Source organism: Filicampus tigris, chromosome 6 (genome assembly GCF_054856515.1).
Source record: "Filicampus tigris isolate MCC_2025a chromosome 6, RoL_Ftig_1.0, whole genome shotgun sequence".
NCBI lineage: Eukaryota > Metazoa > Chordata > Actinopteri > Syngnathiformes > Syngnathidae > Filicampus > Filicampus tigris.
Window position 1 is genome coordinate 29,157,663 of NC_141222.1, and position 25,679 is coordinate 29,183,341.

Genomic DNA, 25,679 nt, shown 5'->3' on the forward strand with positions numbered 1-25,679 from the left:
CCGTTACGGACGGGAGCGCGTAACCGCGTTCCTAAAGCTAGCGCTGCTATCGGCGCAGCAAATGAGCGTCTGAACAGCAAGCGTGGAAAGGAACCTTGGAAACGCATGTCGACTTGGAGAAATGACAAGGGATTGACACGGACGCAAGTTCACTTCACGTGCCGATAGCAGAGCGGCCACAAGAGGGCGCCAGTGACTAGTATCGCCAGCCTTGGCTATCGCTTCTTGCCCGTCCCAAATACAAACGCGTATGCGGAGAGAGAGCGAGAGCGATGGCTACGACAAACGATGTTGGACAAACACTGCCGCCATCGCCAACTCACAAAGTGAACTTTTGTCATGCATGAAAAGCACAAGCTAAGCATGCGGCGGCGGTTCTTCTTTTGCTGACGGGGTCTTCGACTCAATTGGCCGGCCGCCGCCTATTGGCCAGCAGTGGAATTGCAGCCGCTTGGACCACAACGTCGAGTTGGCAACGCTTGCGGTCGTCATTGGCTAGGTTCACACCGCAGATCTTAATGCTCGATTTAAAAAAAAAAAAAAAAAAAAAAAAAATGTGTGTATGTGCAAGCGTTCATATTACATTCTAAATGCGACCTGGGTCTTGTCTGCTGTATGAACACACGCGTCGTCAAAGTGGCCCGCACGCGCAGAAGAAGAGACGGTCGACGTCACTCGATCCCGACGTTGTGTTTGCGGAAGTCAATGTGGTCCAGCGTATCTCGGCGTTGACACAGTGAAGCGATTAGGTAGAAGGTAGAAATAAACACAGCATTTGGGGGAAATCACGAGATGAGGCTTTGATATCTGATTTGATGGAGACATCCCTAACGATGACGTCACGTCACAACCGTGCGTCAAAAATGAATCGATCTGAGCCGTGGCTGAATTACTACGATCGCCATAAATGTCCACTTCACGCTTTATGTTTCAAAGTGGTTTCAATTCAAGTCAAATATAAAGTCAACAGTGTTAGTCAAAACAACTTTGCAGATTGGATCCCCTGCTGCCGGCCGTTTCCCTCTGCCTGCGCGGAGATGTCAACGGCAATGTCGGATAGATGCCGTTCAGACCGCGCTCGCGTTGGAAAAATTGGGGCAAAAAATGGGTGGCATTAGCCTGCGGCGTGAACCTAGCCAATGAGTGAACGTCGTTTGGGTGAGCGCCCCCCGGTGGCCAAGGCGGGCCGAAAGCCTCGGCTGCCGGTCGATCGATCGATCGATGGATCCGTCGGCGGGTCGGGACACGACGCGCGCTCGTCTCTGGCCTTGCCCGCCGGGCCGTTTGTGAGCCGCGGCTTGCTTTGCTGTTGTCTGGACTCGTTTTTGTCTTTTGTCTCCAGGAGACGACGGTGAGTACGGACGTCCTTGGGCGGAGGCGCCGGCGCCTCGCGTGATGTCACTGATGATGTCATTGCTGCCGTTGCAGGCGAGAGCTTCTACAACTGGCTGGAAGGTAACGTCGGCCGGCGAGGGCGCCGCCTTCCTCTTTCTCTTCCTTTTCTCTCTCCTTTTTCCTCCGCACTACTTTCTTTTTCCGTTTCCTTTCGGTGTTCCTTTGTGACATCTTTCTTTTCTTGTTCTTCTTTTTGCCTTGACTTGTTTTTTTCTTTTCCTTGTTCCTGTTTCTTCCGTTATCGCCTGGGCTTCTTCTTTTTCTTGTTCATCTTTTGTCCTTCCTCTTCTTTGTCCGCCTCTCCTTCTAACTTGCTCTTGTTCATTTGTCCCCCGTGCGGCGGCGGCGCAGGTTTGTGTTTGGAGAAGCGCGTTTTCTACCGGCTGATCTCGGGCCTCCACAGCAGCATCAACATCCACCTGTGCGCGCAGCACCTGCTGGACGGTAAGGGGCGGCCGCGGACGGGCGGGTGGGCGCTTGGCGGATTGACGGCGGGGGTGACGTGTGCGCGCGCCGGCAGAGGGTTGGGGCCGCTCGGTGTGGGGCCCCAACGCCGAGGAGTTCCGCTGGCGCTTCGACAGGGCGGAGACCAAGGGCGAGGGCACGCGGCGGCTGAAGAACCTGTACTTCCTGTACCTGATGGAGCTGCGGGCGCTCTACAAGGTGGCGGCCTACTTTGAGCGCGCCGTGGTCGACTTGTACACGGGCGACGGGCGCGAGGACGCCGACACCAAAGAGCTGCTGCTGCAAGTCTTCAAGGAGATCAAGTAGGCTGGCTCCCGCGCGGCTCGCTGCGGCCGGCCTCCTCACCCGCGCTCTTCTCTTCTCTTCTCTTCTCTTCTCTTCTCTTCTCTTCTCTTCTCTTCTCTGCTCTTCTCTGCTCTGCTCTGCTCTGCTCTGCTGCGCTCCCGCCAGGATGTTCCCCATGCACTTTGACGAGAAGTCCATGTTTGCCGGACGCGAGAAGGAAGCCAAAAGCCTGAAGGTAGTAGGACGAAAAGCGCGTGCGTGTTTGTCGCGCGCTTCGAGCAGCGTCCCCCAACACTTTCGTAGTGGGCGCGGCCTGCCAGGCTAATTGCTCAGGCTCGTCTCGGTCTCAGGGCCAGGTTGGCTCAAAAGCCGCTGGCTGGAAATCGTCACGGCGTCGGCCCGAAGCGCGGCGGCGGCCGTCGCTTGGATGGCGAGGGGGAGCGAGATGACGGCGGCCACCACGTGACGCACGTTTGTGTTGTGCGCAGGAGGAATTCCGACTTCACTTCAAGAACATTTCCCGGATCATGGATTGCGTGGGCTGCAGCAAATGTCGACTGTGGGGAAAACTGCAGGTCAGAGCGCCGCCGCGCCACGCGACCGTGACAAAAGCACCTCCTGACTTCACCCACATCCAGACCACACGCCCACAGGCCGGGCACATCTTCGCAGTCCTGAAAAATTGACCATCGATGATTGTTTTGATTATCGACAGCATGATCACACAATCGTTTCTTGAAAACATATTTATTCCACTACAAAACTTCAAATATAACTTGAAACAACTGCCAGAAAGTAAATTAGTAACAATAGATGAAAATAGTCTCTATTTTAAAAAAAGTTTTTCTCCCACAATGTTTTATGCAGGCCCACTAGTTGATACAGGACTTTGTGATGAATATTGCGTTTGCAGACTATCGTCAAATCCAAGGCGGTTGCTCAGGTGACGACCGGTCGCAGGAAGCTGAGCCGTGATTGGTCGTTATCTGAGCCCTCAGCAACTGTGGTGTCATTTTCGGTCGACAGAAGTAACAAAATGGCCGCCCCGCGAGTATGGGCAAACACGGCGGGATTTCTCAAAGGCCGTGTTAGTCAACTAGTGGGCCTACATATTGTTGAAAAAGAACAAAAAAAATGTGTCCGAATGCAAATGGTGATGATGTCATCATGCTGACGTCATCAGACCCAAGGCCTGGGCACCGCCCTGAAGATCCTGTTCTCCGAGAAGCAGATCAAGAACCTTCCGGAACGTTCTGCCTCCAAAGGCTTCCAGCTCACCCGGCAGGAAGTCGTCGCCTTAATCAACGGCTTCGCCAGGTAGGACGCGCCCCGCCCCCCGGACACGGGATGCAAGCGAGGAGTCATGGATTACCGGTGCAGCTCAAAAGCCCTGGCGCCGCTTCGATGTAATCCGACGCGTTTTAGTCTCGCTACCGTCGAAATGAAAATACTTTGCTGAGTACTAGCGGTAAGAATCGGAAGACGCTAGCGAGTCATCTGTTCCGCGTGCTAGCAAGACTACGGCAGTCACATTTTGCTTGGCAGCAGTAGCGGTCGTCGCCGTAGCGGTGTCGCGCTTTGTGCCGCGCTTTGTGCCGCGTAGTCGTGCTTAGGGCTGCTGCGTTATGAAAAAGAATATTCATCGCCATCATTTGGGTGGTCACGATGATTCACAAGATCATGAAAAATGCGTCAATGTCAAAAGTGATCAAGACAAATACATGTCTTTGAAAACCTGTGAGGGGAGTTCCTTTTGGACCAAAACGAAATGTATGGCATTAGTCATGACCAAACTTTTCAAAGCTCCAGTCTGATGTCCTTGTGCAAACAAGCATAGTGCGTTGGATAGCAATGCGTAGGCATAATCCCTTTTGACGAGGATGCCCGTTTTGTCGTGGCGGAGTGTCGTCATCGTCATTGTCGTACTGGCATGTGTTCGGAAGCCGTCGAATGTAGCCTCTTCCTCTTGGTGCGTGCGTGCGTGCCTGGCAGGCTGTCGTCCAGCATCCACGAGCTGCACAACTTCCGGCTGCTGCTGAAGGAGAGCGGCAGGTAACGGCGACTGACAGGACCCCGCCCCCCCCTCCTCCTCAAGGTCGGGACCCTCTGACTTGCAAAACGGATGTGCGTGCGTGTGTGCATATGTGCGCGAGCGACACTTGTTGATCCTTCGGGAGACCCCCCCCTCCCCCGTCGCGTTGAAAAGAACTCACTGTCACAATCTGATGGGACCACGCCCCCTCATCTTTGCTCTAGCGCTCGTTTGTGTGCGCGTGTGACTGACAGTCTGTGTGCTTTGTGTATTCAGTGGCTTCCTGGTTGCATGGGCCATGTTGCCGAAAGCCCGACATGGGTCACTTTGACGACGACGACGATGATGTGTAGCCATTCCTACCACTGGATTGTGTGTGTGTGCGCATGCACACCTTTGTTTTGTTCAGCACAGCAAAGAGAAGATGGACTGTTGTGATTTTTTTTTTTCTTTCTCAATATTTTGCGTTCCGCGCAAACTCAATCAAACATTTGGACTTGAAGCTTCTTTTTTTTGTGCTGCAGAACAAGTGAGACGAAAAAGTGGACCAAAGAATTTGATGCTGCCTCATTGACTTGATTTTTTTTTTTTTCCCTGCGCTCACCTTGGGGACAGTCCACTTGCCGTTTGTTTGTTTGTTTGATCATTCCTAACAACTCCTTTTTCTGCTTGAAAACGTAAAAGATTTTGCTGGGACACGCCGCACAGGTGCATACTTGGAGTCTCATTCTTTTTGTGTGTGTGTGTTTGCGAATTAGGAAAATATTGCTCTCTAATATTGTACTTAAAACCCGTAATTAAATGGAATGACAAGATGAAAATATTTGCGGCTCATGATTTCTTGCAGCAGTGCATGTCTTCGCGCTACACCTTGTGGCCGCCGGGGGCAGTGTTGTCCACATTTCTTCCCTACAGGTGGGGAGCGGAAGTGCGTGGTCATCGCCGTTGACTTCTTGCAGCTTCAGCGCATTGAGAGTTGAAAAAAACGAAAACAAGTAGTGTCCAGTGACTCAGGAAGCGCGTCGCTTGCCTGCAGCCACACCAGAGGGAAAAAAGGTGCAAGTGTCATATCTCAAGTCACATTATACGTTTTGACATGTTTCACGTTATGACGGGACAAATCTCACGTGATCAACTTTGACGTTTGATCACGTTTTTGTTCGGGGACCTGTCCCTTGTTATTTGTGCGATTGTTTTTGCCACTCCCCCACTCAGTCCCTTTTTTGTTCAGGAGTAAACAAATGTATTATTTACCCCATAGCGATTTTTATGAGCATCGTTTTGTTTCCGGTGGATTCACCTATTTGTGGATTTTTTGGGGTGTATGTATACATTTTTTTTAAATTGATCTTATTTTTTTCCCCACAGACCGCGGTCCGTACAGAAAGCGGGGCTCCGCTGGTTTAGCACATTTGTAAATCGTGTGAATTAAATGTTTTCATGACACTAACATTATTGAAATGTAATGGTTTCATTTTTGTATTGTTTTGAAACGTTTTGACTTGTTCAATTTTTCCACGATGAACATTAGCATTCTTATTCGCGCAATGGTGCTGATGATAGATCACAGAGATTTACTTCCTGCCATGCCAACATTTTACGCCCACGTTTTTCCCAAATGAATTTTTAGTCAAAGCAAAAAATAACCTTTTTTTTTTTTTTTTTGGATGACTTGTGAACTTTATTGTATTATATTACTAAACAACAGTAACATGATAAGTACCGTTAGCATATTGCTACTGCTAACGGATGGGAGGAGGTGTCGCCCTGGCCGGTCTTGATGTGGGAACCAGAGACGCCGGTGATGTCATGTTTACGAGCGTCGCACGAGGACCGTGTCTCCGTCCTCCACGGCGTAAAAGAACAACGTCTTCAGGTCGTTGTCCATTTGGTACTCTGGACCCACAACCTGCGCACAACAACACGCGGCGACAGATGAGTGACACAAAAGCACAGGCGCGCGCGCGCACGCGCAGGATCACGTCGGCGTGGCACCTTGGCACTTGTGTAGCTGAGCTTCAGGTCGGTCGCCGGGACCTTCAGGAGTCTCGACAGGAGGCTTTTGACCTTTTGGACCTCCATGGAGACTGCACGCAAACATTTGGACGACGTTCAAACACAAATGATTGTTATTAAGAAAAGGTAACAGGCCGGTCGCTTCGCCAAGATCGGAGCTAACCTGGAAGTTTCTTCTCCACCGGCGTCCTCGCCACGTCGTCCACAAACACAAATGTGATCTCTGCAGTCGATGGGGGGGGAAGCCGACAAATTGTCAGATCGTAGCGTAGCCGGCCAATCAGAGGAAGAGGCGGGGCTTACTTAACAGCTGATTCTTAAGAGCAAACGGTTGGCGCTTGGTCAGCTCGCCTTCTTCCGGAGCGCCGTACTCTGAAACGAACCACTGGCAGATCAACACACCATCGCGCACACTTTGCTCTCGTGTTCAGAGGGCTGCGCAAGGTTCTAAAAGTCCATGGGCAAGTTCGACAAGTCAAGCGGAAGGTTTTAGAGTTTGTTTGAAGTCAGCGAAAAGCCTCTATTGGGGAACTAGGTGATTCTGCAAGTCCAGAAAAGGTTCTAAAAGACAAACGACGTGTTGCAGAAGCAGGGCAAAAGGTTGCAGATGAACAGCGCTTGAAGGTTGGAGAAGACGAGCTGCGGTTCTAGACAAGGAGCAAGGCTTTCAAGACGCGGAAGCTTCGAAAAGTTGATCGGCGAGTTCTAGATGGGAAGCAAAAGTTCTAATGGCAGAGTAGCGGCTTCTAGAGGTCTGGTAATGATTCTTCTGGAAGATAGCCAGGATGACTTTGAAGCCAAGCAGAACGCTCGACTCACTGTCAACGAGGCTGCGGTAACGAGGATGGCGATCGGCGAACTCCTGGCTGAGCTGACTCCGCCCCCTCGCCTGCAGCCATTCCTCTCCAAACATCTTCAGGTAGTCGCACTCCGCCCCCCTCCTCTCCTGAGGGGGCACCTGTAACCATGGCAACCGCTCAGCATCTCACACACGCACACGCGTGCGGTACATACGCAAGCGCACATCGGATCCGTTGAGGACGAGGAGGTGCGGCAGCTTGGCGATGAGCATCTGGTTGGCCGTCCTGGGGTTGCCGTCGCCGCTGGCCAGCGGGTTTCCCCGGCACCAAAGATGACGCAAGGACGCCAGCTTGGACAGCTCGTCAATCACGCCCCACTGAAGATGTCGCAAAAGGGGGCGGGGCCAGCAGTCAAGGGACGCCGTGAAAGGTGAGCAGAGAGGACCTGCCGTCGGGTTCTGACCTCAGAGATGTTGTTCCGGTTCAGGTTGAGCTTCTCCAGTGACGCGAACACGGACGTCTCCGCTCCTGATGGAAATGCACACGACGGCGCGTCGGCGACGGCGCGTCGGCGACGGCGCGTCGGCGACGGCGCGTCGGCGACGGCGCGTCGGCGACGGCGCGTCGGCGACGGGTGAGGTTACCTGGCGCGGCGTCGGGGAAGTGAATGTTGGAGAACCCAGTGTCAGTCATGATTAACTGCTCCAGTCTGCAACAACAACAACGAAGACGACGACAACTGAGTGCACAGCACATTTCAAGGTTCTAGAGGACAAGTAGAAGGTTCAAGAAGTCGAGTGACGTTTGTAAAAGACAACCAGAATGACTTCTGGAGACAAGCAAAAGGCTCTCGTAGTCAAGCGGAAGGTCCTACGAGTCATGCGGACACCAAAAGGTTCTAGAAGTCAGGTCAAGGTGAATGTGAGGAAAAAAAGTCAAGGTTCTAGAAGTCAAGCAATGACCCTAGAAGACAAATAGAAGGTTCTCAAATCCCAGTCCTAGTCCTAGACGCGGTGTGGGCCGTAAAACGTTCTCGAAGAAGAGAGGCACGAGCTGACCTCGGCAGAGCGGCCAGGTTGAGCAGGCTGTCCTGGTCCACGGGGTTTTTGGACACATTGAGACACTTGAGCTCCCGCAGGACGCCCTCGGGCCTGAAAGGCGAACACGCACGCACGCACGCACGCACGAGCGCGGTTAGCTAGGCCACGCCCTCTGTCCTGCTGGCGGGCGGCCATCTTATTTGTGTCGTGGCCACCTGTGCAATTGCGTGATGTCGTTGTCCTCCACGATGAGCTCCTCCAGCTTTGGCCACATGGGGGCGCACTGCAGGATCTGAACGCACATCCATTTTAAGACGTCACCGTTTCCGCGGCGGCGGCGCGACCGACGACGCCGCGAATCGTACCTGCGTCCACGTGAGCTCGCAGCCCATGAGGGTCAGAACTTTGAGGTTGCAGAAGGCCTGGCGGTGGGCCTCGGGGTCAGAGGGCAAACAAAGTCTGTTGAAGCTGCGAAGAGGGGTCAGAGTTCACGTGCAAGTCCGACAGGAACTGGGCGTGCGTGCGTGCGTGGACTCGAACCTGAGCTGAAGAGCCTCCAAGTGCTGCAACTGGCGAGCAATGGCGGCCACATCGTCCCAGCGGCACAGCAGGGAGGCGCTCAGGTCCAACCAGCGCACGTCTGGACAAATGGTCAAGAACTACAAACGCGGACGCGAGGGACGCATGTCAAAGACGTCTGGATTTTCCAAAAAATTTTCAAAATTTCAAGAACAAAATTGAATTGCAACATTAAAAATGAAAATCCACACAAGCAAAATTGAATTGAATTGCAAGTTAAAAGAATCAAAATGTTATCGAATCGGAAACTTCAATCAAAAGGAATCACGATCTTACGAATCGTAATGGAATCAAGTCGCAACCTAAGCAAGCAACAAACATGGCTGCAAGTTGAAGGACGACACGCACGAAAGCCCGCCGAAGAACTCCAAACGCGGCTCCGGCAACTCCGTCCGCCCCTGTCAAAAGATACTGGGCGTGGTTCTGAGGATCTGCCCATCTTCCCCCGGCCCGTTCACTTGGCACTTTGGGAGGAGGACGGTCGGGAGGCTTTCCAGACTGCAACACGCGCACAAACAGAATCCCGCAAGGCCGTCGGCGTTCCCGGGTGGAGCGAGCCTCGCCGGAGCTCACCTGCGCTCGCGCACGTCGGCCCACTCCAGCGTCCTGCCCGAGATGTTGATCTCCTCGTCCGCCTCCGCCGCCGCCGCCGCCGCCGCGTACTCGCGCCGCACCGCCGACAAGAAGTCCGCGCCGAAGCTCGCCTTGGACGGACGCACGAAGGAGCCTCCCGTCGGGTGCCTGACGGGACGAGGCCCACCGGATGTCAGGCGGGGCGGGGCAGGGCGCCGCTAGCGTGCGTGCGTGCGTGCGTGCGTGCGAGGACAATACCTGCACGTGAAGTAGCGCACATCTTGGTGGCGGCCGTCGTGTTTCCCTCGAGTAGGGTCGTCCCACTCCACGCCCAGCCACACGCCTGACCGGCACACACGAGTATAGGAATCAATTAAAAAGAACTTCGCGAGGCCTAACCTGAAAAAACTGCAATCGATCACCATTTTGCTGTGTGGTTATCTCCATCGTGCCCATTTCCACCTCTGAACATACCAAAGCCATCGTCCCGACATTTTGGATTTGATGGACATGAAGCTGTAATGAGCGCCGATGATAATCATGTCCACAAAACCCAAAATATTGGGGCGAGCGTGCTAATCTTTGCCGCTGAGGCTGAAGTGGGCATGAGTAGAGATGTGCACGCGATTTTGGGTGACGATTGATGACACGGGAGTCTTTTTACGTGAAGCGCTTTCGACTGAGCCGCTTGTGTCCTGACACGGCGGCTCGGCGGCTCGGCGGCGGCCGAATACCTGCAGTGGGCGGCACGTTGCCCACGAAGCGGACCGTGGCCCGGTGCTCGCCGCACGACACTCGCCGGCCCAGGGCGTCCTGCGGAGCCTCCGCGTCCGTCTGGTCCGCTGCCATCCACGCCAGCTAAACAAAGAGTCGAAAAGGGCGGCGGGTCATTGAAGGCAAAAATCAAAGCGACGCTTTGAAGATGGGACCCTTCGGACGCCTGCGACGCCCACGAGCAAACGGCAACAGGGCTCTCACTTCCGGCAACACCGGAGGGACTCTTTTACATGACGCACTCACGTTTCCCCACTCGGCTCATGTTCCAGTTACATTTAGCCTAAGATACGAAAAATAACATTCTATTCATTTCGTGTGGTTTTTTTTCCGCATTTATTGGTGTTAATCTGGGTCCAGTGTGACATAGAAACGAAAGCTGAAACGTTGGAAGCTGGGACTTTGTTTCCTACCGGACACATTTAGCCAACAGACCGCAGCCAGCCAGCTGAGCGCACGCGTCCTCAAAGAAGAGAAACAAATTGCTTTTATTTCATCTATTTATTGATTTTTTTTTGCATTGCCATAAGAAAGAATGGTCGTCGGCGTCGCCGCGTGCTCTTGAAGGATTCTTATTCAAGCAGCCGAAGGTGAAGCGTTGCCGAGTGACACCATGAAGAAGAAAGACGCTCAGAGGTTTGTCGCAGGCAAATACTGTGCACCTTTGACGTCACAAATGTTAACATCAAATAACATGTTCGAATCAGTCTTAGCAACGGTCGCGAGTTCGACAAATGATCTCAACCTTGTCGTTTCTGTGGAATTTCCTGTTGTTGTATGTCACCTTTGACCTCGTTGTCGTGTTCAGCGTGGACGCGTCCCCCGGCTACCAAGTGGGCCAAGTGTCGGCAAGTTTGCAGCAGAAGAATCGCGCGGCTTCCGGCTCGCTTTCAGCCCTCTTCAGCGCCGCCGCGCCGGCGGCGAGCGTCCTCCTCTTCAAGGCCGCGCCGCAGGTGAGTCCTGCGAAGTCACAACAACGAGACGTTAGTCCATTCGTCGCTTTGCTGGCGCTTTTGGCGAGAAGCCTGACCTGAGCTGACGCAGACGCAGACGCACTGGGCGACGCTCTTGCTGGGGAAGTCAAGCCCCACATTGGGCCACTCACAACTCCAGTGGGCGAACTCGGGTTGTTGTCTTTATGCAGGAGAGTCATTCCAAGTCAGCGGACGGAAAGAGACCAAGTGGGATGCAAAAAACGTTGAGGGCAGTCCTATTTGTTTGATTGACGAACATTTTATGTGGTTTCGTGGGTTGGATCCCAGTCCAGTACCTCACAGGTTGCCTAAGCCCCCCAAAAACGAGTACCATGAGTCCAAAAGTTTGTCAAATCGATCAGAATTGAATGCAAGGCGATAAATGGGCACATGCACTGCTTGCCTTCTGAGAGCTCATTCTACCTGTGAGCTTCATTATCCGGGATGTGGGCCCGCCCGGTGTTGCAATGATGGCCTGCCCCCCCCTTGTGGTCCAAAGGGAACAATTAGAGCGGCACTTCATCCGAAAGGTTTTTTTTTTTTTTCTTCTCCTTGATGCATTTCTGCCCTTAACATCAATACGACCAAAGTGGAGTTATCTCACTCTTGTTGTCATCGGCGCGAATGAAAATCGGCCTCACCTTTTAATTATGCGGAGATATTTTGTTTGATATTTTCTGTTGACCATGTACAACTAAATGTGTCACCGTCAATTTGATGCGCTTGCCCCACCAGCTTCCGCGGCTCGGCGAGCAGTCGGAAGCTCCCGAGGCCGAAGGTCAAGCTGGCCAGAAGCCCAAACGGAGGAAAGTCGCCAAAATGAAAAGCGAAGCCGAGCGGAAGCTGGAGAACAGGTCGGGTTGAAGTGCCCTTCATCTGCATTTCTGCTTTTCGTGTCGAAACGAGCTTCGTTTGCGATGACGCTGAGCTAAGTGCTAGCATAGCTTAGCACAAGGGTGAATTTGATGACATGCGGTGAAAATATCATTCAGGATTAATTCATCAATGAGGTAAATGAATAAATCATTTGAATTCCGATAACCGATACAAGAACCCCATGAATAATATGAGGGGAAAAAGAACTCAGTTAAAGGGGAAGTAAACGCAAACGTATATTTTTCAAGAATATGTTCTAGGCAAACCCACGAGTCGAAACAGGGCATTCCGATCAATATTGCGTTTGTGGAATAAGTGTTCATCCACTCGATTTTAGCCATCTGTGGGGGCGGCCATCTTGTCTCGCGTCGACTGAAAATGACTTCACGACCGCTCACGACGACCGATCGCGTCTCAGGTTCAGAGAACAGGTCAGCCGTGATTGGTGGTTGTGAGCGCTTTTCTGTGGACAGAAGTGACAAAATGGCCGCCCCCAGAGATGGCTAAAAAGCAGCGCATTTTGCCGCTCAACATCTATTCCGCAAAGGCAAAATGAATCCGAATGCCGCGCTTCGACTCGCGGGCCTGCTGGGAAAGTATTTTTGAAACAAAGATGTTTACGTAGGGTGACTTCCGCTTTAATGGCCACAACAATGATTTGAATGACAGACGCGACAATTGACTCTTTTCCAATACTTTGTCCTTGAGTATTGAACTTCTCAATGAGCAAGAATCAACCAGTTAGTTGTTTTGCAAATTTCTTTCTGCCGTTGTGCGAATGTGTCCATTTTTGTCTTATTAAAACAAAATGTGGCAGAAAACGGCAAGTTTCAAACGCGTGTGCAATTCGGACACGGCGGTGCGCAGGGAGCTCAGCCTGCAGAACGCCGACGAGGCCGAGCGGACGCCGGCCAAGCGGAGGAAGCGCGGCGCTGGGGAGGCGGGCCTGGAGAAGGGGGCGGAGCACTGGGTGCTCAAGCGCCAGCGGCGGCGGCAGGAAAAGCAGGACGAGCAAAGCAAAAACCAGAGGACGGCCTTCGTGGGGAATCTGCCCGTCGGATGCACCAAGAAGGTCGGCGCCGCAACGTGACCTTCGACCTCCGCCGCTTCACAACCCGCCCCCAATGTCCTCCTGTGTGTTTGCCGCTGCCTTGTCGCTCCGCAGACGCTGCTTGGCATGTTCAAGGCCGACGGCGCCATCGAGTCGATCCGCTTCCGCTCCATGGTAACAGAAACGCACGTTTGGCCTAGGGAGGGGGGACGCTTAGTCTTGAAATCAACTTTGCTGGATGACCCAAAATTGACAACCGCACAAAAGTGGGAGGAGCTGATCTGAAGTCACATGACCGCGTCTGTTTGGGCTCGCCGCAGGTGCGAGAGGATCCGGCCATGTCGCGCAGAGTCGCCGCCATCAAGTGAGTCACGCACGCACGACCATATCATCGCTGTCGTGTGAAAACCACGCATGTCCAATTTTGGAAATTTGAAAAATGTTCACCTTAATGCGATGTCTGTAACGCGGAAAAGCCGTTCGCGTAAAAATAGGAAAAAGTGGTGGGGGGGGGGGACAAACATGTCCGCTCAACAAATAAGCGTAAGCGCGCGTGTTGTGTGCGGCAGGCGCCAAGCTCACCCGTCCACGCAGAGCATCAACGCCTACGTGGTCTTCAAGGAGCCACAAGGGGTCACCAAAGCGCTGCAGAGGTTGTGTCGCCCGTCGCCCGCCGCCCCGCCCCGCCTCCGGGCAGGCCGGCCCGTCCTGACTCCTCCCCTCTCGCCCATTTTGTCCCCCGCAGGAACGGCGTGGAGATCCAGAAAGATTTCATCATCCGCGTGGACCGCGTCAGCTCCAAGGCGGCCCAAAGTGTGAGTGTGAGTGTGTGTGTGTACTTTGTGTACTTGTGTGTACCTCCGCGTATGTACCAGGGCTAGACCGATAATGGGCCCTGATGCCCAGATGCCGATATTCGTCCAAACATCGGCATCTGTCTTTTGGACAAACGCCGAGGCCGATCAAGCTGTTATCCGAGTGAGCGGCGCGGCGAGCGCTTGCTAACGGAGCCAATTTGGGGGTTTCGTTTCAGTTTTTTACTTGCCGCAAGGTAGTTGTTGTTTTTTCGCAAAGGAATTTTGCACGTCGAGACAGTTTTTCCGCCGTGAACATGTTTGCCACATTTTATGAACCCTGACCCCAATTTGCTCCGTTGGCAAGCCTTCGGCGCTCGGTGAGATAAGAGATTCATTTCAAACGGGGGGAACTTCAAGCTACTTTTTCTTCTCGTCCTTCGTGAAATGTTCACCTTCACTTAAAGAGGAAGTCACGCAAACATTTTTTTTCAACAAAATGTTCTATGCAAGCCCGCTATTTGGATAAATGTTGAGTTTGTGGAATAAGTGTTCATCCACTCCGCTGGTTTTTAGCCATCCGCGGGGGCGGCCATTTTGTCACGTCTGTCCACTGAAAACGAGATGGCAAGTGCTCAGGTAACGACCGATCACGGCTCGGATTCAGAAAACAGGCCGGCCGTGATCGGCGGTTGTCATTTTCGGTCGGCAGAAGACAAAATGGCCGCCCCCACAGATGGCTAAAAACGGGTGGATTAACTCCTTATTCCGCAAACGCAATATTGATCCGAATGCCGCGTTTCAACTCGTGGGCCTGCTGAGAAGGTTTTTTTGGCTTGACTTCTGCCCGCTTGAATCGGACATGGCAACCGCAAGGCACTTTGACAACAACTTATTGTTGTTTGAAATGAAATCAGCGAGAGTGTCATATTTCAGTTATTTTGGAAAACAATTGACCAATTGGAAAACGTTGTGGAGCTCTCGACTTTTTGGTCGTTTTTCACCGAGCTTAAGACGTGCTCGCGAAAGCCGGCTGAAGAATTTGAAACCAAAGTCGTATGTGTTCCAAATGAAAAGAAAGACGTTGAAGATTAGAAAATCTGTTTGAACAAACATGTTGAACGTCATTTCAACAAAGCGCACTTTTTCCCATTCCCACCAATGATCTGTATCGGTCCGGAAAAAGACACATGGGTCGGTCTACCTCTGGTGCTAACGGAGCGTGCGCGCGCGCGTTTGTGCGAGTGCAAGGGCAAGGGCGCGGGCCTTCGCGCAAGACGCCCGATGTGACGGCTAGCGTTTGCGTCCGCAGCAGCACGACCACAAGCGTTCGGTGTTCGTGGGGAACCTCAACTTCGGTGAGTGTCGGCCCGGTCGGCCCGCGTTGCGCTGCGCTGCGCTGTTGCCGCGGTAACGTGGCCGCCGTTCCGTCAGAGCTGAAAGAGACGACGCTGCGACGCCACTTTGAGGAATGCGGCGCCGTGGAGGCCGTCCGGCTGGTGCGCGACCACAACACGGGACTGGGCAAGGGATTCGGTTACGTCCTCTTTGAGGTATTTGCGCGCCCCGTGAGCTTTGCGCCCCGCCCCGTGAGCGCTGCGCCCCGCCCCGCGAGCTCTGCGCCCCGCCCCGCGAGCTTTAAGCCCCGCCGCGTCCTCCTCCGCCAGAGTCGCGACTCGGTGCAACTGGCGCTGAAGCTGGAAGGCAGCGAGCTGGAGGGCCGGGCCGTCCGGGTGAAAAGGTCCACCAAGAAGCGGGAGAGGAGCGCCCCCGAGAGGACGGCCAGCGACAAGGGCAAAGGTCAGCGCCACCTGAAAAACTTCAAAGGTGAGATGGCCCGGCCCGGCCCAAAAGGCAAAAAGAAAGCAAGCAAGAAGGCGGCCAAGAAAAGAGTCCACATGTGACAAGCAACTGTGTAGGAGTGACTTGAGTAGCTTTGATTTATTTGATTTGTTTTGTCTTTCGCCGTCACCTTGGTCGGCGAGGAACTGCCATGTGTCGACGCCAATTCCTCTTGGCTGTTATTTCAAAACAAGTTTGTAAGTGTTCCATTTTGAGGTGCAATACAAACTGTGTGCTTTGAGTACGCGTGTTTCATTGCCAGCGCGTCCCTTGCGGCGGCACCACGGGTCCGAGGACGCAGCAAGACGGCGATCCCTCGTTGATCGCGCAAACTGGAGGTTGACTTCTTTTTATTTTGGGGGCGGGGTTACGCCTTAACTAGAATGCGTTTCATCCAAATAATAACGTTGTGAGTTTCCGAGCACGACGTTGTTGAAAAGGGATGGCCGCGCCGCATTTGCCTTTTCCCTTTTGAAAGGATGAGCTGCAAAAGCCTCCGGCATGCGCGCAAACTGGACGCTTGAGTGACAGCGGAGGGGCGGAGTCCAGGCGAGCGGCCGAGACCGGAACGCGCGGCAAACTGCAGTCTGGTCTTGAAGGACAAAGACACACAAAAAAAAACAAAAAACAAAGGAGTAGAGCAAAGCTGACCCAAGTTTATTGGGCCACGGTACATATTTGAAAATGATTTGGAAGAAGGTTGACCGCACCGAGAACAATCTTGGGGAAAGTGGCCTCGGCTCGGCTTGTTTTTTTTTCCCCCGTCCCTTCAGAGAATCGCCAGCGCGCTGCGTTTGCGGCGCCCCTGGAGTGGAAAGTCAAGGCACTGCGGCAGTCGGAGCCCGCGGGGCTCACAGCAGTTTGGGCCGGGCCGGGTTGGGCCTGACGGAGGAGAAGGCTCCGATGTGCGTGACCAGGTTGGGTTCCACGCTGTGCGAGCGTTCCGCGGGCGCGTCGCGGGCGGCCCGGTAGAGGACGGTGTCCTTGGCGTTGCCCTTGAAGCAGAAGGCTCGGTCCAGGTAGGCGGCCGCCCTGAGGGCGGCGTCGCCCGGGTACAACACGGCGGGCGTGCAGCACTCGGTGGCGGGCGACACGGCGTAGAGCTGCGGCGACAGGCGGCGCAGCTCCAGGAGGTAGTGGCGGCCCAGCAGCTCGGCGCCCGCCATCACGTACACGGCCAGCAGCGCCAGGTGGGCGGCGGACATGCGCAAGGACAAGCGGCACGGGTTCCAGACGGCCAGGAGCTGCAGCAGCAGGGTGGCGCCCAGCAGGCCCAGGCCCAGCCACTCCAGGATGCGGTAGGGTTCCGGGTTCCAGTAGCGCTGCAGCCGCTCGGGGTGGTAGAGCTTGACGTAGAGCGAGCGCGAGGCAAAGCGCCGCCTCAGGAGCTCCTTCAGGACCGGGAAGAAGTCCGGGTGGGGCAAGGCGTCGTCCTCCAGGACCACCATGTTCCGCGGCTCCGCCAGCTGGAAGGCGCGGCGCAGGCAGAACGCGTAGTCCTGCTTCTCGCGCTCAAACGTATTGGCGGGCCGGGGCCGGCGCCGGCGCTGGCGCCGGCCGGCCGGCCGGCGGAGCACGCGGAAGTGCCGCTCCAGCAGTTTGGCGTCCTCGTTGACGTCCGGCCCGCTCTCGGCGTCGCACAGCACCACCTGTGGAGGGACGTTGATTGGGTCGCTTTCCATGGATGTTTCTTTCCCTCCCTCCGCCGCCCGGCACACCTGAATCCAATCATCCGGATCGTGATCGGGCTCCTTGCGGAGCTCGTCCGTGAGCTGATCATTTGGATCAGGCGCGTGTCGAAGGAGGGAGGGAAAACGTCTCAAACGAGCGACCCTCCGCGACCACGGCTTGACACCGGGAAAGCGTTAGCTCAAAATGACTCGAGATTGTCGGGGAAAGTCCGCATGGCCCTGTCCGTCCACGGCTCCTAACTTGTCTCGTCTTTTTAGGGTTTGTGTCACTTTGATCCTCATGGACGAGTCAACTACACAAAAGGATGATGCGCAAACGCTGCAGGACATTGGCCTCTCTCTCTCTCTCTCTCTCTCTCGACCGAGTCTTGTCAAACCAATCCGTCCCTTGTTGCTGACAGCCTTTTGGGAAGCGTTCGCGACGCCTCCAAAAAGTGGACTTCAATTTGTCTTTGCGCCATTTGGATTTGAAGCAATTTTGTTTTGTGCTTTTTGTTGTTGTTTTTTTTCCCCTTATGGGGTTGGCGTTTACGGTAGCCTCGGAAAGCCAGACTTTGTCCTCGCTTCCGATCCCGAGGAATTCCCGGGCCGGCCGGGAGACGACGTCTCGCCGGCGTGTCCCGGGTCTTCCCCGGTGGGACGTGCGGAGGAAAGTCAATTCGCCCACTTGTATCCGCCATCTTGTTCTTGCGGTCACGACCCCGTAGCCGGTGACCAAAGGTGTGGGAAGGAACGCAGATTAGAGGTAAGATCGGGCCGAAAAAATCCAGCTCGACCCGACCCAGGCCCGCGGGTATTAAAGCCCCACCCAGCCCGAGCCCGACCAATTAACTCGATTTGCAGGCCCGAGCCCCAAGCAAACCCGAAATGTCATATATTTTATTCGCAGAGCCGGGCGGCGAGCCTCCGTCCCCGGTTTCCGTCCTCGTCCCGCGTATTCAATGGAGCCGGGCGGTCCCGGTCGGTCGGAGTCTGCCAACCGGCGTCCAGAACGGACTTAACCGATACCGCGTCGCATGCAGGCGCCGCGCTCCCGACACGCGGTCGAGTAAGGAAACAATGAAACATAAAAGGCTCGCGCCGTGTACCTTGCGGTCCCACAGACACGATGACGTGTGCCCCATTTTGACATTTTATTTCACCCGTCACCACGCTGCGCGTGTGGGTGTCACTTGTTTTTCTTTGATCTTTTTTCTTTGTTTGCCGGCGCACCTGCTCGCGCGGCGCCTGCGTGTGACGTAAAGATGACGACCTCGATCGGGCCGGGACCGCGTGGGTCCGTAGATTTCGCGGGACGGAGGCTCGCTGCCCAGTTGTGTTTATTAGTGAGGACTCGGGAGGAGGAGGAGGAGGGGTGATTTATGATGACAAATGGTGATAAGCATTTATTTGTTAAAAAAAAAAAAAGTCAGCGAGAGAGAAGCCCGGCCCGGCCCGGCCCGGCCCGGCCCGAACGTAATGATTGACATTTGGGGCCGGGTTCTGGCTGGGGCTTAAGATCTTACCTCTAACGCAGACGGACCGCTCAACCGAGAGCTTTGCCTTTCACCCCGGCGCTTCTTCCCCACGACAGACCGATACGGAGCTCCCCTCTCAGGGCTCTGTCCTCGGGCCAACGCTGTTTTTCGACGCGTCGGTCAGTTGCCGACAAGAATTAGCAACGACTTGACATGGCGGTCGCAGTTAAATACGACTTTTGTCTATCTTTGCAAATACTGGATTAGCAATGATCACTTCACCAGTGAGTTCTTTTGGGAGCAGTCCCGCGCGCTACCGGCGTGGCCCTCGGGGGCACCCCGTCGTTGGTCTGGCCGCTACCAAAGAATTGGATGACTCCAACTTGTCTTCGTTTGAACCCTGACCAGCGGTGGCAAATCCAGGTCCAGATCAATCTGCTTCAGCTGCCGCCTGAGGAGGAGCGCCTGTGGCTAAAGCCAAAGTTGCGGCAGGGTTTTGGACTTTCCGGACCGGGATTTGCCACCCCTGACAAAAGGGACCTTCTTGGAATTGCTCTTGAATTCTTGAATGCTTTTCAGCCCCCCCCCCCACTCCCCCGAAAAAAAGAAAGTAGCGACTAGTCGGACTGGAAAGGATGACGGGCAACAGACCTGGGCGCAGGGCCGCTCCCCGCAGCCGCCCAGGAGAGCGCTCAGCTCGCGCATCACCTGCAGAAGGTAGTGGTAAGGCAGAGCCTCGCGCCGCCGCGTGGTCACCACCGTCACCAGCAGCTCGGGATGCGGCGGCGGGGGGGCGGGGCCGGCGGGCCGGGGTGTGGCGCCCTGCCAGAAGAGCAGCGCGTCCTGACCGCGCCGCAGACTCTGGCGCAGGGCGTCCTGGCTCATGGTGTCCAAGTAGGCCGAGCGCATGAAGTAGTAGGAGTGCAGCAGGCGGTGGCAGACGGCCGGAAGCGCCACGCAGAAGGTCAGCGCAAACACCACCAGCGCCTGCGTGGCGCCGCTGGACCAGCGCGCGCGGCGACTCAGCAGCAGCATCGCTTTGGCTGGCTGGCTGGCTGGCTGGGAAAACGTCCAAAAACAACCGTTTCACACTCACTGCATGATCCACTTTCTCCTGACGCGCGCATGTGCTGGAGCCTCTGCCTCTTCCTCTGCCTCTTCCTCTGCCTCTTCCTCTGCCTCTGCCTCTTCCTCTGCCTCTGCCTCTGCCTCTGCCTCTGCTCACCTTTCCTAGCGAGAAAAAAAGGTCCGCTAGCGACATCAACCGTGCAAGCAGCGGAAACAAAACCGCCAAGACAATCCTGTCATGTGCGAGCTGCTAACAAGTGGTACGAGAAGCTACCAAGTAGCCAACGCTACCGTTTCACTGCTTTTGCAATGTAGCTTGGTGTGGTTTGAAAAGGAAAAAAATCTTGAAAGGTTTTGCCCCAGTGTGGGCTAGACACTGAGTGTTGGCATATTGTCTGTCTACGCGTGTCGCTCCAGCGTTTGCGTTCAAGTGGGTTGAAACAGCATGGCTGTCCATGCTAATTGCTAGCAAGTAAATGCTCTTTTCCCTTCCTTCTGCGTTAGCATTTGTTGGTCCTTTTTCTGTTGGCTTTGACTGTAAACTGCAGCCGGGAGAGGCGAGCCTCTTTTCAAGAAGCATTCGTTGACTCTCGCACAAACTGCCGCTTGTTGACGATCAGGAAAAACTCGTCTGGTCCGGCCGAAGGCACGCCTCTTGAGGGCGGGACACATTTGCGCGGATTGAGCTCTTGGCAGAAGCCCGTTCATGCCGTTTTATTTCATTTTTGGCCTCGGCGCCGATCCGATGGGCCGGATCGGATCGGCGGGGTTCTTTTTTTTTTTTTCATTTGATGCACAAAATGTCACCGTTTCCAACGGCGTGGCTCGTCATAGATCGGATTGCAAAAGAAGACGTTGCAGCGGAACAAGCTCATTGACTTTAGGGATGCTCTGGGGTGCCATCGTATTTTTAAATAACTTGGGGGGTTTTTTTTGGGGGGGGGGGGGTATAGTCCATGTAGTGGGGCTGAGTTTTGCCAGAAAAATGTTTTTTTGTTTTGTTTTTGCAAGCATTAGCCCATTGCATATTTCTAGTTGAGTAAGTTGAGAATCGCGTTTCATGTCTAAATAGTCCTACATTATAACTAAGTTTTCACATTGAAATGTGAAACGATTGTGTCAGAAGGTGAAATTTGTTGCGTTAAAACGTGACACACTTAATCGTGTCTTACTTTTATTTTTTTTCCGCGTTCTAAGTTGATCCGGTGGAAATGCGAAGCGTGCATTTTTTTTTTCTTCTTCCCCCCCTCTGGTTCGCGGCTGCAAAAGAATTGAAGCGACGTGAAGAGAGCAAAAGGAGGAAGTGGCGAGGCGACATTTGGAACGCTTTGCTGGCTCGCACTCACCCGAGCGTGCGTCTTGCCGACGTCACTGCACTTGGTCGCCCCTTCGTCGCGACGCGACCTCGTGAGCTTTTGCTCGCTGCCTTTTGCTCCTCATCGTCACCTCACCTCCACTCCCTTCCGCCATCGTGACGTCATCGCCCGCTTCCACATGACCGGAGCGCCAATGGCGCCCACTCACCGTAGCGACAAGTGAAGCCGCCGGCGGCCATCTTACGATGCCGCTCGCTAAGCCCGCCAACGCGAATTTTTGGGTTTCTCTGCGGCCTTTTCACGTTCGTTTCTGTCTCTGTGGCGAAGATTGAACCGTCAAGTCTAGGAGAGGCAAGACATGTACATTTCATTGCGAATGCAAGTAGACATTTTCTCCTATAACGTGGATCTGTGAGTGCGACCCAGGATTTGTTTGCATCTTGTCAGAAGCATCAACAATGAATGAAAGCCAAGCGTATCACGGACGAAATTTCAGCCTAACCTCTAGGGATAGACCGATGTGCTTTTATCAGGGCCGATACCGATTTTTAGTAGTCGAGGCGGCCGATAACCGATATTTGAAGCCGATATTTATTTGGAGAAAAAAGGGCTAAAATGGTGTCAAATTTATGAAAAATAACAACTGTTCAAAACAGATTGTTCAGGTTTTAGTTGGATAGAATGCATGGATCCGTGTAAAAGATATGTCTCTAACTTTGTTTGTGATAAGATATTTATTTGATAGAAGCCAGACTTTTTTCCATCTACAAACATATTCCACTATGGAATAACATAAGGTAATGTAGTGATATCTTTCTGGCACATGGTTCTTATGTGTCTATTGTTGTTTATAGTACGGTTAAATAAACACATTTTCCCCGCAGTTGCGCTTGTTGGAATTAGACAATTAGGTTTGTAAGTATCCAACCGTTTTTGGTTTTTGAAACGCATACACACACACCGGAGGGGATGGCACCAAATACTTTAGCGTAATCACCGGGAGTCACGGGGATGCCACATTTCCGAAGAAACTCATCATTTGTGAATAAAAGCCCGTCATTATTAAACAACTGATCGACCCAGATAATTTTGTTTTGAAATCAATATGCCATAAAAAAGGCTTGTGCTAGTAAAGAATGTCTTTGTTATTCCAAATGAAATAACTATGAGGGCAAAAATTATGTTTGTAGATAAGTGACCAGGAAAGAAATGCCTGGCGGTGAAAGGCTGACATCTTAGCGGAGATTTTATCAACGTCATAGTTGCAGACTAAAAAAAGGTCAATACCACCTAGCTTTGACAATATATGGAGAGGAATAACATCCCAGATTGAAGTGGGATTTTGATCAATTTGTTTTATCCAATTGATCTTGAAAGTGTTGTTCAAAGTCATAAAATCCAAGAAGTTAAGTCCACCATTTTTACAGGAGTTCATAACAACGGTCTGTTTTAAATAATGAGGTCTATTTTTCCAGATATACTTAAAGAGTATTTTGTCAATCATTTGAAGGACCCCCTTATCAACATGTAACGCCATGGCCGCATATGTAAGACGCGAAAGTCCTTCTGATTTGGTGGGTAATATCCTACCTCTCAACGACAGATCTCTTAGGAGTCATTGGTTTAATTTATTCGGAGTTTTTTTTTTTATAATTGGGGTAAAATTTGCCGAGCATCTCACTTTTTGATCTTTCGTTATCACGATACCTAAATATTTCACTTCATTTTTTATGGGCATGCTCTACGGTTCCAATTGATCACAATCCTTAATAGCGCTGATTTCACATTTGTAGAAGCCCTTGAGAACTCCTGAATTACTTTGATGGCTACAGGGATCTGGCTTTCATTTTTCAAAAAAAAGTGTTGAGTCATCTGCTAATTATGTCAATATGAATTCTTTACCAAGGAGAAAGATGCCTTCAACAGTGCTAGCTTTAATATGATATGCCATCCTTTGTGCCACTATTAAAAAAAAAAAAAATCTTTAATGGGGGGGGGATGTGTCCCACCTGATAGTTTAATGGAGCTATTACTGTTCTCATAAAGCCTTTTCATGGCTGAGCAAAAATAATTACCAAAGCCGAATTTATTTCAAGAATTGATTATAAACTGATGCTCCACTGTATCAACCCCTTTATAAAAGTCCAAAAACAGCCATTATCCTCTAAAATTTCGGAGTAATCCAGAATATCCATGACTAGCCTAATGCATTAGTGGTTCAGTGGTAGAATTCTCGCCTGCCACGCGGGAGGCCCGGGTTCGATTCCCGGCCAATGCAACGTCCTTTTTGAAAATTTCCCCACTGTGGGATCAATAAAGGCATTCTTATTCTTATTCTTAATGTTGTTTGTAATGTGTCTTTTGGACATAAATCCCGATTGAGTTTCATCAATAATAGAGTTCCATACCATTTTCAGTCTCCCGGCAAATATTTTGTAGTCATTATTGAGTGAAGATATCGGACGCCAGTTATCAATCAGAGAAGTATCTTTGTTTGCTTTGGGTATCAAAGTTGTTCAACTTTGAGTCATTGTTATAGGGCGTGTACCTTTGTTTATACTTTCTAAGTAGACTTCAAAAAGGAATGGAGTCAGTTCAGTTTCAAAGGATTTGTACAGTTCTGAGCTCAATCCATCATTTCCTGGAGATTTGTTATTTTTAGGCGAGTGATAGCTTCTCTTACCTCCTCAGGTGTAATAGGTTTCTCACATAGCTCCATTTCATCGACACTAATAGTTTGAACGATGAAGGGATCCAAAAGGGCCTCCGTTGATGTCTGACAGAATCTAGACTAAAATTGACAACAATATTTTGCTATAAGATTGTGGTCCTCTGTAAGTGTCCCATCAACATTTCATTTACTTATTTTGTTAATGTTGGCATGGTGTTTTTCTAAATTGAAAAAGTAGTGTGAGTTTTGTTCCCCTTCTTCTAGCCATTTTGTTCTGGACCTATTAAATGCTCCTTTGGCTTTTCGATGAGTATAGTTCATCTAATTTAGTTTGCAGAGAAGAAAGCTCCACTTTGTCCCCCTCTGTTGGAGTATCGATGGGCTTTGAAGACAAGCAGGTGATTCTTGAAATTATATTTAATTCTGCATCTCTTTTGAATTTAGTAGCTAAATCACGACTAAATTTCCTAAAAAATTGACCACGTTCAAATTTCAAAAGTTCCCGGTAAGGACAGAATATTTTTTCTTTTGCCGCTTTAGACATGAAGTGAGAATTATTCGCATTATTTTTTTTTTACAATCTCATCTGATAGTAACGGTGTATTACGTTTCCAATACGTTGAACAACCAGTACCAAGCTGAGAGGTAGACAAATGTATGCCTTATGATCCGTGAGAGGGGTAGGGTGTATATCCACCTCAATATTGCTTTTGTTAACACTCTTTGAAATCAGCCAAAAGTCAATTCTTGATTGGCTCGATCCTGTTTTATTACTCCAAGTGAAAGTTTTCTTCTTGGGATATTTTACTCTCCATATATCTTCAAGGTCAAACTTATCCATAAATGAAATCAAGTCAGTATTTGTCCTATTTGATGAGCCAGGAGGCCATTGGTCCATGTTATTATCTAATATAACATTAAAATCACCTCCTATTAATAACGCGGCATGAATGTAAATATAATCATCAGAAACCGAATTATCATATGTTTGGAAATGAAGTCAAACAATAGATTAAATCTATTGAACAATCCACAAATATAAAAGGACAGAAGACTGTACATATCTGCACTTTATAATGATTACACAGTGTAGTTATCTTGGTTACCTTGTTTGTCTCCCCCTGGCTGTTGTTTTTCTTGTATAAGTTGTATTTCAAAATAGTTCTATTAAAAAAAAAAAAGTTGCTTTTCTGAAACGCTTTGGGCATCATATGGTGACGCTAAAACGCTATACAAGTTCACTCTATTACTAACTCTCAACACGTGAACGGTATCTAAAAAACGTCGGCGTTTTGGAAACTTAATACTACTGGAGAACAGGCGTCTTCCTGCCACAGCGACGGCGGCCTTGAGTTGAGGGGGCGTTCTCGTTCTCAGAACGGGGCGTTTCCGGCAAAATCGGGAACGCCCATTTGTGGCTGCAGCTGGACCATATTGAAAGTATTCACACCGAAAATCAAGCTTGGGCTGCCCTTTTTGTTGGCCTTTCATTTGAAAGACTCTAAAACCGTAAAGCGATTAGACCGAACGCCGATCATGAAAAAGTCATTCCCATTACAGAACTGCCATGAAAAGCGGGTTTTTCACCCGGCGCCGCACACCCCACACACACACGAAACAACTAAACACAAATAAGCAAAATATAGTTTCCCCCAAAACCCACAATTGACACCCGTTATAATTACTATCTAAAAAAACATCACGGTCCAAAAAAATTGAAGCGGACACCCCGCGCCCCGAGGAAACGATGAGCTTTTAGTTTGGTGGGACGTGGCAACTTCCGGTGTGCTCACGGGCCACGTGACACCAACTGCCGCATTCAAGCACTCTGCAGAAAAGCCGAAAACACAAACTCTCAAATGAAAACCAGTCTCGGTGGACACGGTCAAACAAACAAACAAAAAAAAGAATAGTCCCGGTTCTAAGAAGAATAATCTTTAACGAAAATGACAACTTCTTTACTCTGATGCATTTGTGTGA

General features: G+C 51.6%; 4 protein-coding genes and 1 non-coding gene across 21 annotated transcripts in view; 3 read left to right on the top strand and 2 right to left on the bottom strand.

Moving 5' to 3' along the window:
• Positions 1 to 4,998, top strand: part of ero1b (endoplasmic reticulum oxidoreductase 1 beta) — a 12,046-nt gene extending 7,048 nt beyond the window's left edge. The window contains exons 9-17 of the mRNA XM_086032690.1: positions 1,343 to 1,351; positions 1,429 to 1,455; positions 1,747 to 1,839; positions 1,916 to 2,162; positions 2,311 to 2,380; positions 2,634 to 2,720; positions 3,329 to 3,462; positions 4,138 to 4,240; positions 4,454 to 4,998. Coding sequence (XP_085888816.1) covers positions 1,343 to 1,351; positions 1,429 to 1,455; positions 1,747 to 1,839; positions 1,916 to 2,162; positions 2,311 to 2,380; positions 2,634 to 2,720; positions 3,329 to 3,462; positions 4,138 to 4,201 — 731 coding nt within the window. The 3' untranslated portion in view covers positions 4,202 to 4,240; positions 4,454 to 4,998. The remainder of the gene's footprint in view (positions 1 to 1,342; positions 1,352 to 1,428; positions 1,456 to 1,746; positions 1,840 to 1,915; positions 2,163 to 2,310; positions 2,381 to 2,633; positions 2,721 to 3,328; positions 3,463 to 4,137; positions 4,241 to 4,453) is intronic.
• Positions 4,382 to 10,944, bottom strand: tbce (tubulin folding cofactor E). 3 transcript variants are annotated; one of them, XR_015087075.1, is made up of 17 exons: positions 9,920 to 10,187; positions 9,444 to 9,528; positions 9,186 to 9,353; positions 9,025 to 9,110; positions 8,574 to 8,673; positions 8,399 to 8,501; positions 8,249 to 8,325; positions 8,052 to 8,144; positions 7,638 to 7,702; positions 7,457 to 7,521; positions 7,218 to 7,370; positions 7,013 to 7,151; positions 6,497 to 6,565; positions 6,357 to 6,416; positions 6,173 to 6,264; positions 5,901 to 6,086; positions 4,382 to 5,207 (listed from the first exon to the last, which is right to left on the bottom strand). XR_015087075.1 is itself a non-coding variant. In XM_086032650.1 (17 exons), the coding sequence occupies exons 2-17, from the start codon at positions 10,032 to 10,034 to the stop codon at positions 5,991 to 5,993; spliced, it is 1,566 nt and encodes a 521-aa protein (XP_085888776.1). In that variant the 5' UTR covers positions 10,035 to 10,043; positions 10,744 to 10,944; the 3' UTR covers positions 5,827 to 5,990. The 3 variants fall into 3 exon arrangements, 2 of the variants coding, with proteins under 2 accessions (XP_085888776.1, XP_085888775.1); XM_086032650.1 differs by lacking the exon at positions 4,382 to 5,207 and adding an exon at positions 10,744 to 10,944 and having other exon boundaries at positions 5,827 to 6,086; positions 9,920 to 10,043; XM_086032649.1 differs by lacking the exon at positions 4,382 to 5,207 and having other exon boundaries at positions 5,827 to 6,086.
• Positions 9,867 to 15,737, top strand: rbm34 (RNA binding motif protein 34). Of its 2 annotated transcripts, none has more exons than XM_086032677.1 (11): positions 9,867 to 10,595; positions 10,768 to 10,912; positions 11,669 to 11,787; positions 12,677 to 12,881; positions 12,975 to 13,034; positions 13,181 to 13,224; positions 13,430 to 13,513; positions 13,606 to 13,675; positions 14,970 to 15,012; positions 15,089 to 15,207; positions 15,322 to 15,737. In XM_086032677.1, the coding sequence occupies exons 1-11, from the start codon at positions 10,573 to 10,575 to the stop codon at positions 15,556 to 15,558; spliced, it is 1,149 nt and encodes a 382-aa protein (XP_085888803.1). In that variant the 5' UTR covers positions 9,867 to 10,572; the 3' UTR covers positions 15,559 to 15,737. The 2 variants fall into 2 exon arrangements, with proteins under 2 accessions (XP_085888803.1, XP_085888802.1); XM_086032676.1 differs by having other exon boundaries at positions 9,868 to 10,595; positions 14,967 to 15,012.
• On the bottom strand, positions 15,577 to 25,603 carry LOC147146676 (GPI-N-acetylgalactosamine transferase PGAP4-like). 14 transcript variants are annotated; one of them, XM_086032665.1, is made up of 7 exons: positions 24,806 to 24,974; positions 23,712 to 23,819; positions 21,059 to 21,370; positions 20,885 to 20,972; positions 19,788 to 19,874; positions 19,296 to 19,703; positions 16,133 to 17,145 (listed from the first exon to the last, which is right to left on the bottom strand). In XM_086032665.1, exons 6-7 carry the CDS (start codon positions 19,677 to 19,679, stop codon positions 16,348 to 16,350), a joined length of 1,182 nt encoding a protein of 393 aa, XP_085888791.1. In that variant the 5' UTR covers positions 19,680 to 19,703; positions 19,788 to 19,874; positions 20,885 to 20,972; positions 21,059 to 21,370; positions 23,712 to 23,819; positions 24,806 to 24,974; the 3' UTR covers positions 16,133 to 16,347. The 14 variants fall into 14 exon arrangements, 13 of the variants coding, with proteins under 13 accessions (XP_085888791.1, XP_085888788.1, XP_085888787.1 ...); XM_086032662.1 differs by lacking the exon at positions 20,885 to 20,972; XM_086032661.1 differs by having other exon boundaries at positions 19,296 to 19,869.
• On the top strand, positions 23,236 to 23,306 carry trnag-gcc (transfer RNA glycine (anticodon GCC)). Its single transcript has one exon. It is a non-coding gene; the product is annotated as a tRNA-Gly (tRNA).
• Positions 25,604 to 25,679: the final 76 nt, after the last annotated feature.

What these genes read in the sequence shown, in the direction of transcription:
- tbce (XM_086032650.1), bottom strand. Translation starts at nt 10,034, where the DNA reads ATGGCAGCGGACCAGACGGACGCGGAGGCTCCGCAGGACGCCCTGGGC. An exon ending in GATCCTCAGAACCACGCCCA is followed by an intron (nt 8,674 to 9,024) that starts GTATCTTTTGAC and finishes CCATTTGTCCAG; the next exon opens with ACGTGCGCTGGTTGGACCTG. An exon ending in GCGAGCTCACGTGGACGCAG is followed by an intron (nt 8,326 to 8,398) that starts GTACGATTCGCG and finishes ATGTGCGTTCAG; the next exon opens with ATCCTGCAGTGCGCCCCCAT.
- rbm34 (XM_086032676.1), top strand. Translation starts at nt 10,573, where the DNA reads ATGAAGAAGAAAGACGCTCAGAG. An exon ending in GTCACCAAAGCGCTGCAGAG is followed by an intron (nt 13,514 to 13,605) that starts GTTGTGTCGCCC and finishes TGTCCCCCGCAG; the next exon opens with GAACGGCGTGGAGATCCAGA. An exon ending in GCTCCAAGGCGGCCCAAAGT is followed by an intron (nt 13,676 to 14,966) that starts GTGAGTGTGAGT and finishes TTGCGTCCGCAG; the next exon opens with CAGCACGACCACAAGCGTTC.
- LOC147146676 (XM_086032656.1), bottom strand. Translation starts at nt 24,910, where the DNA reads ATGATGCCCAAAGCGTTTCAGAAAAGCAACTTTTTTTTTTTTAATAGA. An exon ending in GCCAGGGGGAGACAAACAAG is followed by an intron (nt 19,704 to 24,805) that starts GTAACCAAGATA and finishes ACGTTTTCCCAG; the next exon opens with CCAGCCAGCCAGCCAGCCAA. An exon ending in GGGAGCGGCCCTGCGCCCAG is followed by an intron (nt 17,146 to 19,295) that starts GTCTGTTGCCCG and finishes GTCCCTCCACAG; the next exon opens with GTGGTGCTGTGCGACGCCGA.